This window comes from Molothrus ater, chromosome 1 (genome assembly GCF_012460135.2).
Source record: "Molothrus ater isolate BHLD 08-10-18 breed brown headed cowbird chromosome 1, BPBGC_Mater_1.1, whole genome shotgun sequence".
Classification (NCBI taxonomy): domain Eukaryota; kingdom Metazoa; phylum Chordata; class Aves; order Passeriformes; family Icteridae; genus Molothrus; species Molothrus ater.
In genome coordinates, this window is record NC_050478.2 from 113,970,733 (window position 1) to 113,983,428 (window position 12,696).

Genomic DNA, 12,696 nt, shown 5'->3' on the forward strand with positions numbered 1-12,696 from the left:
CCTTTTAGCATCTGGGATTTCAGAAGATGTCTGTGCCATCAGTTTTTAGCAGAAGTAATAGAAATAAGTAGTTTAGTAAGAGAAAATTTATTTCTTAAGGAGTAGCTCTTATATGAATTTGCCAAGTACTGTTTTCAAGACAAAAAAATTGGAAACTTCATAAGTTACTCTGGACTTTTCTTGCCCAGCTTGTACTGGAATCCCAATAGGCTTCATAGGAGACTGAGTGATTTAGGTCATTCCTGGAGAGTTCATGGAAGTGGACTGAGAAAATAAAAAACTACAGCCCAGAAGATTGCTGCATTCCTTTTCTGGTAAAAAAAGAGCTGATTTTTTACCAAGCAAGAGGAAATAAAAGCTGTTGGTAATCCATGTTCTCAAGGAAAAGTTTTCAAAATTATACATAGCCTAGGGTAACATGACTAGGAAACCTAAAGAATGTTTCCTTGATTTGTCCTTTTTTGAGACTCATTTATCTGTCCTCAATTTATAGGAGGAATAAGAAAGAGAAATGTTTGGTTCCATCTTTGTTTTAACACTGAACTGTAGTTTTAAGAAATACTGCAATAGGTACGCACAAATTATACTTACCTCTCAATCCATAGTATTGAAAAAAAAATGTTCTGTGCTATATTCTTCTGTTTAGCTATAGAAACAGGTAATGCCATATGAGTCTCTTAATCTGATACAAGTGTATTTTTCACCTACATAGCTCTTATTTTTGCACAAAACAAGTTTCTTTGTTGAGTCAAATAATTTCTACTGTAATACTAACATTTTAGGAGTAGAGACCCTTTGCTGTTAGATGTACACAGTATGAAAATTGGATATGGACCATTGTTATATGGTAATGTAAATAAAAATTGATTCCTACCTGCTTTCTTATTTTCTTTCTTATTCTTAGGTGGCTTCCATTTATATCTCAAGGTATAATCCATTCAGAAATTGAGCTGTACCCTCAAGGTAATATTTATTGTTACTTTATGGAAGTAAGAAAAATAATTAGTAATCCTTTTCCTCTGAAAAAATCTGGGCAGATTTTACACTGTAAATATCAGAGTTAACTGATTTTGCAGCTTGATTTGCTATATTTCTGAGAGAACATGATTTATATAATTGGTATAGGTGATAATGAGAAAGTAATGAGGGAACAAATAAGAAAGAGTCTTCTTGTATTGGCTAGAAAAACTGAATGTCCTTTTGATATCTTCTTTCAAACCTTTTCTGTAGTATTAAAGATCCTTTATTAATGGATTTTTTTTTGCAGACTTTAAAAAAAATCAGCAGCTGAAAATGCAAGAAGCAAATGGTAAATACTGTTCTTGTTTTCTGATTTTAATGAAGACTGTTTCTGTTTCAGAACTAATTGCTTTACACACTTGTTGCCACTTGTATTTATTTTAAAACATTAATTATAGCACACTATTTGAACATTTCAGTAAACTCTGAACTTCACATTTTAATTTAATAAATAACTTTGCTTATACTTTATTTTTATTCTGTCATTTTTCTTTCCATAATGTTATTTTTCCTTCTGCTTCTTTGAAAAATTCCTATTCTTCTAGTACTTACTGGTGATCTATCTTAATTTCAGTTTTTTATAGTTAACATTTTAAAACATGATTTTTTTCTCTTGGACTATAGTTTTTCATTTACTGTTTTACTTGTGATTTCATATTTGTTCAGGTTGACTTCTCTGTTCTGGCAACTAGAGCAGATCAAATTTAATTTCTTAATAACACATTAGAATTTCTCAGCTATGCTGCAGGATGAACAATGTTCTAGAGGAGTTGTGAGAAAGTTTGAAAATGTTTCTTCAAAATTTGTTATATAAATCAAAATATCCATGAAGACCCAAATATCTTGTCCTAAACCTTGTTCCTATGGCAAGTGGTAATGATAAAATTTTTGCCCAGTTATTTTAGAAAATACATTAAAATCCTACCCTGTTATAGGCTTTCTTTTGAGTCACAAGTGTCTTTGTCCTTCCTGCTTTCTATTCTTTTTCCAGCAGGCAGTAATTTGCTCTTTGTTCAACATTCTTTGTACTTTAATCTGTTCCACACACCTCACTTTTGCATGGCCTGTCCTGAGAGACCTTCCCTTCCATAATTCAAATTCTGCACCTACAGCTGGGTCTGTGTCATTTAAGCTGTGCAAAAGTCTCAATCAGCCAAAAGTGTGTGAAACAAATAGCCCCCTGTTTGGGGCACTTGGTAAAACATGGACCAGTGGGAAAGAGACTTGAAATTGTGTATCCTATACCTAGAGGGGCTGCTCCAATTCCTGGTTTAGTGGTTGATCTGTCAGTTTGTTCACTTACCTTTTTTTCCCTTGAGCTTTTAAATATATTGCATTTTCTTACTGTATAATTTCTTAAAAACCCCATAATTATTTTCACAGGAAGTAGAACTTTCTAGTGTATTGTTTCTAATAATATAGAAAATTGAAAAAAAAAAAAACCCCAAACCAAAATACATGTCTGGACAGTCATCTGTGGCAAGTTACCACTTTCTGCTGCCCCCAGGACCCCAGGTGATAGGTTGTACCTTTCCTCTGCATATGCTAAATGACAGTGATGCCATAACACCTTTATCAGTACTCTTTTCCCCTCAAAGTGTGTTCCTCTTCAGTCATTAAGGAGCTATCGGTACTCTACCTCATCAGAACAACCCAGCTTCTTATGCCAACAAGAATTATGTTTTTGTAATACTTTTGTAATTCTGTTTCCCTTTTCTATTTGGAAGCAGGCAATGCACTGCAATGAGGATTTCTGGCATCAGAGAGATTAGAAATTTAAGGGCTCTTTTCCTATACCCCCATGGTCTTTCAAACACAAGTCCTTTCTACTTCCAGGAAAAAGGAACAAGCCTCAAAGTCAATATAGAGGAGTTTAAACCAAAACTCTTTTAAATTATGTTTTTGGGGAAGTTTGATCCCCTAATTTACCTTCATAGGGGTAGTTGTGTGCAAAATAGTTTATAGATACTAAGGTTATAACTTGGGAGGTTGGAGATGAACTAGCTAGAAAATACAGCCTCAATCACTGCATCATTTCAGAACCCCCTTGCTTAACAAAAGACTGACTTTGAGAGGATAATACAATAGAAAGGGCCATCAAAACCACTTGAGGCACAATTAGTCACTGAATATGTCAAAAAGAAAATACGTTTTACCTGCTTTAAAATATGTATTTATTTCTGAATGATGTTTGAAATTTTAGGAGGAGTAGTGGGTCATGTTTTACCCCTTGTCTTCATAAACCCTAGTAAATGGAATTGTCCTTATTTTCCAGTCAAATGGTTCAAAGGAACTTTGTCTTTAAGACATTAACATTATATTGTTTGAAAATGGACAAGGCTGAATTTTTTGTAAACAAGCTCTTTTTCTATGGGGCAGGGAGCCCTTGCCTTATGCTCTTTATTTCCACCATCAGTGTATAGAGGCTTTTCTCTCTTCTAATTGATGTTTATCCTTTTGTTTTCTGGTGCTATGTGTTTTTTATCAAGAAAGTGAGTCTATAGAGAAAGCTGTGAAGATGCAGATTTTCAAAGGCACAAAAGAGTTTCTTACAAGCTGGTGTCTGATAATTCTTAGTGAAAATTGGATGCTTCACTTCCTTTATGGAATTGTAGAATAGTTTGGGTTGGAAGAAATACTTAAAGATACCTAGTACAGCCCCTGACATGGAGAGGGACATCTTCCAGTAGACCAGGTTTCTCAAAGCCTCGTCCAGCCTGGCTTCAAACACTTCCGGAGACGGGACATCCACAACTTCTTTGGGCTGCCTGTTCCAGTGTCTTACAATCCTTATTAAAAGAAAATATTCTTCATGTCTTTTCTAAATCTACCCTCTTTCACTTTGAAACCATTCTCCCTTGACATATTACTACATGTCCTTGTAAAAATTCTTTGATTTTCTTTTAAGTCCCTTAATATATTGAAAGGCTGTCAATAAGGTCTACCTGCCTGGAACCTTCTCTGCTCCAAGCTCAACAATAACCTTTTGTCACAGGAGAGGAACTCCAGCCCCTAATCATTTTCATGGCCCTTCTCTGTGCCTGTTTCAACAGGTCCACATCCTTATTTTGTTGGGGAGCCCAGAGCTGGATGCAGTACTCCAGGTGGGGTCTCTATCAGAGCAGAGTACAGGGGACAATTCCTTCCCTCTGTCTGTGGGCCAGGTTTGATTGGACAGGACAAATGAGCTATTGCTGCTTTCTGAATTCCCAGCTGTGTATTTATGTGTGTTTAAAATTCTGTCACCTTCCCAAACCAGACATCAGCCAGACCTCTAAAGACTTGGAAAACAGGAAATCAAACTTCCTGCTCCAGTTCAATTTTTGTGGGGCAAATTACTGACTGATAATGAGGCTGGCTCAAGATAAATACCTCTGTCAGACAACAGATTTAAATCATGCAGGCATTACCAGACAGCTTTCTACTAAGAAAAGCGCAGTGGACGCTATGGCATTTATTTATAAGATGACTGGGGGCTGGTATTTCATTTCTTGTTTGCCTTGAACAGAATGAATTTAAGTCGCTGTGTGGAACTTGTTTCACACAGACAAAAGCTGCAATCAATGAGGGGTGGAGAAGCGTGCAATCCCATCTTTTCAGATGCAGAAATGCATTTTACAATTATGAATTGTTCTTTTTCAAAATAAGAATTATATTAAGCTGCTTTTGAATATTTAAATAACATGTACATTTTATGGGAGCAGAGATGACATTTTAGTGTCAGGGAGCTTTATATAAAATGATTTTCTAATGAGTCCTAATCTAGTTCAGACTTTTCTACAAAACCTTTTATTTTTTTATGCTGATTTCAGTATCATGCCCCCATCCAGGCAAATGGAACTCTGTTGATGTATCACATCACCCTAAAATGAGAGGAAATTGCACTTAATCGGGATACTTCAACATTTTTCCTGTTGCATTTCTTGGTTATACTGTTATCATAATCCAAATTCTGGACGGTGGTCTGCTTCTGTGTTGACCCTCAGGGTTATCACTAGAAATATCACTTAGCTCTGTGTTCATATTTCTGGCTTTAGTGAAGTGCAAACCTCCTCAATCCTTGGTCCATAACTCGCTTAAGATGAGTTGGAATGATGTAGTATTTGGCCAGTCCTCTGTTCCCTCTCCTGACATCATTACCTTTTGGGTGCCAAGTAGTCACAGTCCTTGGGCCAAACTGCTTTCATTTACATCTTTCAAGTAAACTGCTTCATATAAGTAACATTTTTAAAAGCATTTAATTATTTTTTTTTACTTTACAGAAGGAGACTGGAAGATAACAGTAGTCACTGGGGATTTTGAAACAGCTGGCACAACAGCAACAGTATTCCTTTATGCTTATGGAGAAAACAAAGCTTCTGGTCCTATTATTTTGGGATCCGGGAAACAGCAGCTGTTTAATCCCAACAGTGAAGATACATTTAAGGTACAGTATGGCTGTTATATAAACACTGGAGAATTCAAAACAAGTGCAAAGTAGCTTTTCTCAAAACTAGATAATAGAGGTAATAAAAAAGACTCAAAGAAACATGTAAGGATGATTAAGTATTTCTGAGGGAGCAGCTGACTTTTATGGCTCTGAGTTTTGAATCAGGAAATGTGTTCACAGCTGCATGGGACAGACGTGTCTCTCAGAATCTACTTCATACTTGCATCTTCTTGATGTGCTAGATTACACTAGATGTTCATCTGAAGAAGTAAAAGAACTTTCTTTGCATTTATGTAGTAAGATAGTCTTGGTTGTGGTTTGTGTTGCATATCCATCTTTGGAAGGGTCCACTGTAAATTCTTCCACAAACTTCCTCAGACTTCCACTGAAGCCCAGTCTTGTGTGAACTTTTCATTGGAGAAAGTAAGAAGGAAAGGGGGAAGAAGGGTGGCCAGAAACTAGAGGTAAATCACATAGACTAAGTTTATTCATGTGATTTAAACTAGTGTTGTCCTGTTGCTCCAAGCAAATGGAGATATTTCTCTCTGCTGACAAAAAAGTCTCTGAGACATGCTTCAGAAACATGACATTTCTCAGGACTTCTACCAGATCCTGTAATTCGTGCCATTTTCTCTACTTCATGCAGTTCCTTGGTCAGGACTGTACCTGTTGCAGTAGTTAAATCTGTGATATGTCACCTAGGTTTAAATAACTTATGCATAATAAACACATGATGAGGAATCAGTGACAGATGGGACAGAAAGTATCTTTTGATACCAAAATCAGCCAGACAGAAACTTTCTAGCATAGTTTTTTAAAAAGGAAGTGTTTACTGATGAAGGGTGCTGGAAGAGATCAGCATAATATAATGGAAACAAATAAAACACTGTCATGCCTCACAAAACCAATCAAAATACCATACAGTTTCAAAATCCCTGTAGGCACACTTACAACCATAAGAAATCACAAAGAAATGGCCCACAAAAAGAGAATGAGACCAAACTGTACAGGATTGTCTTAATAAAAAAAACAAGGATAGTAGTCTGATAGAAAGCACAGTTAACTGTTTAGTAAGTTGGATATCTAAAAGTATGCAATGAATATTCAGTAAAGTTAAAAATAATGGAAAAAGAAAGTTAATAAAACTTGAGTAAATCAGCTGGTTCTCCTTTATACCCTCCTGAGATTTCATTCTAGAACTTAATTTTAGTGTTGCTTCTATTGCTTTATAAAGCAAGTGCAACTTCATTAACCTTGGCTATCTCTGATTAAGGTTTGTGTAAATGAAATTAAAAACTGGCCAAAGTCCATTGTAGTGCAGGTATAATGTAACAAGGCTATTACCCTCAGAGATTTCCACATGATGGCAGTACATGAAATTCATTGAAGGTAATTTACAGTTGTGTGATGGGGACAGCTCTTGTTTCTGACTGGAGTCCTGGGTTCTAGGTTTCCTCAAGACAGTCATATGTACTCTGCACAGCATTTTCTCTTGTGGCTTAGCAATTTTTCCTACCAGATGGGTATGTCAAGGATAAACAATATGGGAGCAGGAAAAAAAGAGAATTCAATCTGATGGATTTCCTTTTCTGCTCTGAATTGTCCCTGTGTGTTCAAAGAAAATAGTTCTGAGCTGTGGATTTCTGCTTCTGTTACTATTCAGGCATAGTTTTTAGGGCATCATTTTTCTGTTGAGAGTCATTCCTTCTCCAGTAGAGGAATATCAATCTACCATAAGTTACAGCTTTCATCACAGCTCTGATCTGTTTCCTGCATCTTCCTCTGGTGTCATCACAGTCCCTGAGTATTTCTCAGTATTTCAAAAATACTGATTTTGGCAGAACGCTGGGTTGCTCAAGACACTGGAGCTTTAATTGTATTGTAAATTATATTCTCTGGAGCCCAGTATTCTGCATCATCATTCTTTGAAACATGCCAAATTATCTCTTATGACTGTACACACTGTTTGATAAGGAAATTCTTTTAAAAATATTCTTTTAGTGTTTGGTCATGCTAAATATTCCCTTCTGTGTCAAAGAGAAATAAGCATAAGACTGTAAGCATATTATCTTCTGTAAAAAACAGCTGCAATCTCTCAATTTTTATTACTTCCATACATAATAATAATTCCACACCTTCGGGTACAAGTTCTGCCATTCTAGTAATAATGAAGTCAGTAAAAACACTGACTGGTTCAGTAGATCTGCTTTCAAAATACTGCTTGCCTTAGTCATAGTGGCAGCACCTAGCATTTCCCTAACAAGACTTTTTCCATGATTTGCTTTGTGAATTTGCTTCATAATCATCTCTTCCATCTCTTTAGGATGGTGTTGGTCTTAAGAATCTCAACACATTGTCAATTTTTTTTAAAAAATAACACTGAATTAAACTACTAGAAGTGCTGGAATTTTTCCTAAGAAATCTTCAAAATCTTCAGTTTAACCTTAGATTATACTTTGGAGTTGGTGGCTGTCTTTGTAAGGAAGGTAGCTGTTCCATGTTTGCAAGTACAGATCATGAAGTATGCATGATATTTTAGGAGCATTGGAAACTGAAATCCATCCCTGGTGTGATTTTTGTTGCATGAGCTCATTTTTCTAACTTTTAAAGCTGGTGCCACATCCATTTACATGATTTGGAGTTTGTTCATCCACATAAACAATCCTTTAAACACTCTATGGTCTAGGGCAAATACCAGAGAGTAATATAGAGAGATGTAAAGCAGGGCTCATATAATACTTGAAGAGCTACTTAATACCATAAAACTTAATAAAAGTGCTCCTATGATGAGACTGTTAAAGTGTTAAAGACAGCCATTTTCCTTTCACTTCCACTTTACTTTTTTTGTTAAGAGTTATGTTCATCAGATGCACCTTCATGCTGTACTGCATCTCAAGAATGTGCACTTAGAACTTGACCTGTTATTTTTCATTTTGGTTTCCTCCTGTTTAAATAAAATTATCAGTCATTTTAACTAACCTATACATGAGTAATTAAAAGTCCTTTCTTTAGAATCAGCCCTAAAGACTCTAAGAATCTGTTGTGTTTCACTGTGAGTCCTTCGTTCCTGTACTCTGGATCCATAGTCATTCTTTCTTCAGTCAAAACTGAGATCTCCAAAGTAAAATGAGAAACAGTGACAAGAAAACTAAATGTTGCAAAAATAGGTTGAAACAAATCCATTTTCATGCTTTTGCTCATGATGTTCAAATAAAAGGGGCTGAAATGAGCTCAGTTAGAATCCTTCCAGAGTGGGAAGATTGCAAAAGAGAACATAAGAACTGATGTAGCTATCCACACTCCTAACCATAGTACTGACAGCGCCTGAAAGCTGGACATTGCTTGTGTCCTGCTATTTTACAGCTGTCCATGCTTTCCATAACGACCATTTAGGTCCAGAAACAGTTGAATAAAACTAAAAGAAGCCCAGGCTTTAGTCAGATCTGCTTAAGGCAGCACAAAACCGTCATACCCATGGCTGTTACTCCACATGAAACTGTCACTGTCTGTGAAATGCATATGATAACAAGATGAACCTCATCCCTTACTGAGATAAAAGGGAGAAGTATGTAAAATTATCTTCATCAGCTACAGGCTGTGCATTAAACAAAATTTAGCTTGTTCCAAGAAACAACACAGGATTGTAAAGAGCTTACAAAAAATCTTGGAGAAAAACACTGCTCATCTCATCTTTAAGAAATGGGAGTGGGGAATGTGGTGTTACTTGTCCAGTAATTAGGCAGTATGTACTGCAGTACCAAGTGTGTGTATATACATATATATATGAATATTTGTACTTGCTGTTGGCATAATTTGATTAACCCCACAGTAAAAGTGAAGTTCTTCCAGAGCTTGAGTGCACTGGAAAAGAAAGTGTTTTAACAGTCACTGTGCAATGAGCAGTATTTGTTTAAGCAATTTATTTTTGTGACCAAAGCATGTATGAAGTAGGAAGAAATAATGCTGATCTTTGTGTAGCCTTTAATCCTATTCCTTTCATGTCCATATCCACCCTTTTTCATAACAGTGTTATATTTCTGTGTGAGCACCTGTAACATATTCTAATTCTTGGGTTAGTGTGTAACTGTGCCAAGTTTTCTGGGCACAATTAACAAAGTGGTTGAATTCAGACATCTGGAAAAAGCAATCAGCATGGGTGGACCCTTTGTACTGTACTGGTATAATAGTTATTGCATTTTTGGCAACAGTTATTAGCTGCGTGTTCACAATTAAAAAATATCATCTACTTCCAAAGATTTCTCTATTGCATGTCGATGCTGTAGAATTTAGACTGATGCAGTCAATGATTTTTCTTTCTTTTGGGAATCCAACTGCTCTACTTGACTTCTCTGAAATTCTGTTAATGAAGTGGCCTTACGTGAAATTAATAACTGTCTGTCAAGCACATTCTCTGGTGGGTGTGTTCGACATTAGGATTTTGGTGCAGCTGCCTCTGAAGTGTTGATTTATCCAAATGATTTTCATGCTAGCCTGAGTTTATCTCAAAGAGATTGCAGGATACTCTCTGCACAACAGGAAAGCAGTGATATTATTTTGCTTATTCTAGTAAATAAAAGAGAAAAGGAGTAATCACAGGTATTTTTCCATCCTTTTATTTAAGTATCTTTCCACTGAACCTTTTCTTGTTCAGACAAGGAACTTCACTTTTCACTTAGTGAAACATCTTAAGTACATGAAGATAGGTCATACCGACTCCATTCAAAATACCACAGGTAGGCTACGGACCAAAAAGTGTATTTGCATAGCTCATTTAGAAATGGAATTAAAATTCAGTCCTTGCATCCTCTTGAGGTAGAACTTCTTGCTGATAAACCTGGATTTCAATTATGCTTAGAGACAAATGGTAAAATATGAGCTTTGTTAAGCTTCAATTTCAAAAAGTAAGGCCAAGTTGTCTAATACATGATTTAATGAAAATGTTCCCATTGCCTATGGTAAGAAAATTATTTAGTCCTATAAATAGTAGCAATGAGCAAAGTATATAGGTGTATTGTTTAGCAGGTCAGTCTAGTTTAACTGCTCGCAAAAATTTAGAATATGACTAAATCAAAGATGCTGTGTGTGAAAACATGGCCCTTTTGAAAGTGGTGGACAGTTTTTTCAATAATTTGTACTGGTACTTGTCCCATGAAATATGATGCATTGATATTATTGCCTGTAACAGTGAAGAAAAATGCTACAAAGGCAATAGAATGACCACTATCATGGTAGTCACAATGATATTTTTAAGCCTATTAGGTACTGGAAGTCTGTCACATAAGCAATGTCTATATGAGGCCCATTGCCTTTAGAATTTATTACAGGACATGAACTGATTAATGCTTCAGGAGTTCCACAATCAACCAACAAGTTAACTGTAGATGATGACTCAGGTGTTTTGCAAAATCATTTTCTGGGAAGAGGTTGGCATTTGTAGAAGATTTCTCTAACAGGCCATCCCTAAGAAGATCACCATACCTGATGTTTGTGGTGTCTAGATCCCTTTACCTCAATCTGTGTTTCCATGCCCTTGTTTGTCACCTCTGCAGTTTAAGTTTTATGTTCTATAGGTGGCTGATGTAAGCCACATCATAGTGGAATTTGAATTGCCCTCCATGTCCAAACTCTATTACAACATTACAATTCATAATTTTTGACATCTCAATTGAATTTTAGAGCAGTAGCAACTAACTCAAAATGAACAGAACATTATAGAAAAAAATATAGAATTTCAGAGTTGTGCCTTTTTCTGAGTATCTCAAAATTTATGAAGAGAGATTTGCTATGTCCCTGTAAAAGACATGTAAATGTTGTCTTGTATATTTGAGAAAGTGGAGCAAAATGAGCTTGTGAATTTTGTAGTTTCTCAGGAAGCCTAAAGCAAATCCAGGAATAGAACTTAGCTGCCTGATTTTCAGAGTGACACTTTAGTCCTCAACTCATCCTTTCCTCTTTGGACATTTATTACAAGCCTATCAGAATGGCTCTTTCCATATAAAAAGGAATGTTACTTTTGCAGCTTTAGTGCTAGAACATCATAGAGCAGCTAGACTGCAGCTTTTGTAAACACATTGTTAGCAAGGGCAAAAAAGTCAACTTTGTTCTACAACTTTTTACAGAATATTCTGGCTGTGAAAGTAGATTTCTAAATGCCAGGTTGTGTTCAAGTCATGCAGAAGTTCAAGGCAATTTATTCAACACAGGGAAGGAAGAAGCAACCTCAAGACGCTGTTTATGTTGTCAAAAGAATATCGTTAGCTCTGCTGTGTTATGAGAATATTTTCCTCTGCATTTCACTGCAAGAGCAAATTCTGACATACATTTGACGGCATTCCAATTGACAAAAAATAACATGTTAGCGAGTCAATACCACTGAGAAACCAATGTGATATCTGAGCAGACATCAAGATGAATTCTTCCAAGGCCCAAATATGCAATTGGCACAAAAAATAAATTTCTAATTGTACTACATGTCTTTCGGAACATGTACATCATATAGAGTTGATTTCCTCTCTACCGTTGCCTGATTTCTACCTAAGAATAAGCATGACTTTTCTCCCCCAAGGTCACTAGTAAACAATTATTCAGAAAAATAATATTATGCAAAAATTATGAGCATATTACTAAGCCTGTTATCAAATAGGCAGTGTTCTGTCTTTTGAATTATTTTTGAGACTTTTCAGACTCAGAAATATGCCATTACCTCTAAGTCCAGCATAGTTTACCATACAAAAACCTCTTATTTTGTAAGTCAATTAGACAAGAATGCTTGATGCTGTTTCTCCCCTTAGCTAAAAGCAAGCAAATATATTTGACTTGAAACTTTGGGCAAACTGCCCCTTAGCATGTGGTCATAACTTTCTTACTTTGGTTATATCATAACTGCTTTTAGAGTGTGAATGTTAGGGAGCGCTAGGGAGTATAGAAAGACACAAGGACATACATATTTAGAGATGCTGAACAGGACTTCAATAAATCTAATTGAACTAGTTGCAACTAGATACATCTCCTGGAGAAACCTGAAGGTCTGGACAGAACTTTCTGTTCTCTACCTTGAAACTTTATTTGATTAGGTTTGATGGATTGCTCTCTTGCTTATCCAGTAGCAGGAAGTCTCTGCATGCTGATATGGTGATAAATGGACATAATTTCCCTCTCCTTTTTCAAATTTCTTTTTTTTCTTTTCTTTCCTTCCCCCCACCTTTCTTGGTCAGCTCTCCTACGTGTGCTTATTTTTGTGATATTTT

The 12,696-nt window shown here is 36.0% G+C and overlaps 1 protein-coding gene across 1 annotated transcript in view; it reads left to right on the forward strand.

Moving 5' to 3' along the window:
* The window catches only part of LOC118701877 (lipoxygenase homology domain-containing protein 1), a 131,887-nt gene that overhangs the window by 17,874 nt on the left and 101,317 nt on the right, over window positions 1-12,696 (forward strand). Inside the window, exons 9-10 of the mRNA XM_036406828.2 lie at window positions 905-963; window positions 5,283-5,446. Coding sequence (XP_036262721.1) covers window positions 905-963; window positions 5,283-5,446 — 223 coding nt within the window. The remainder of the gene's footprint in view (window positions 1-904; window positions 964-5,282; window positions 5,447-12,696) is intronic.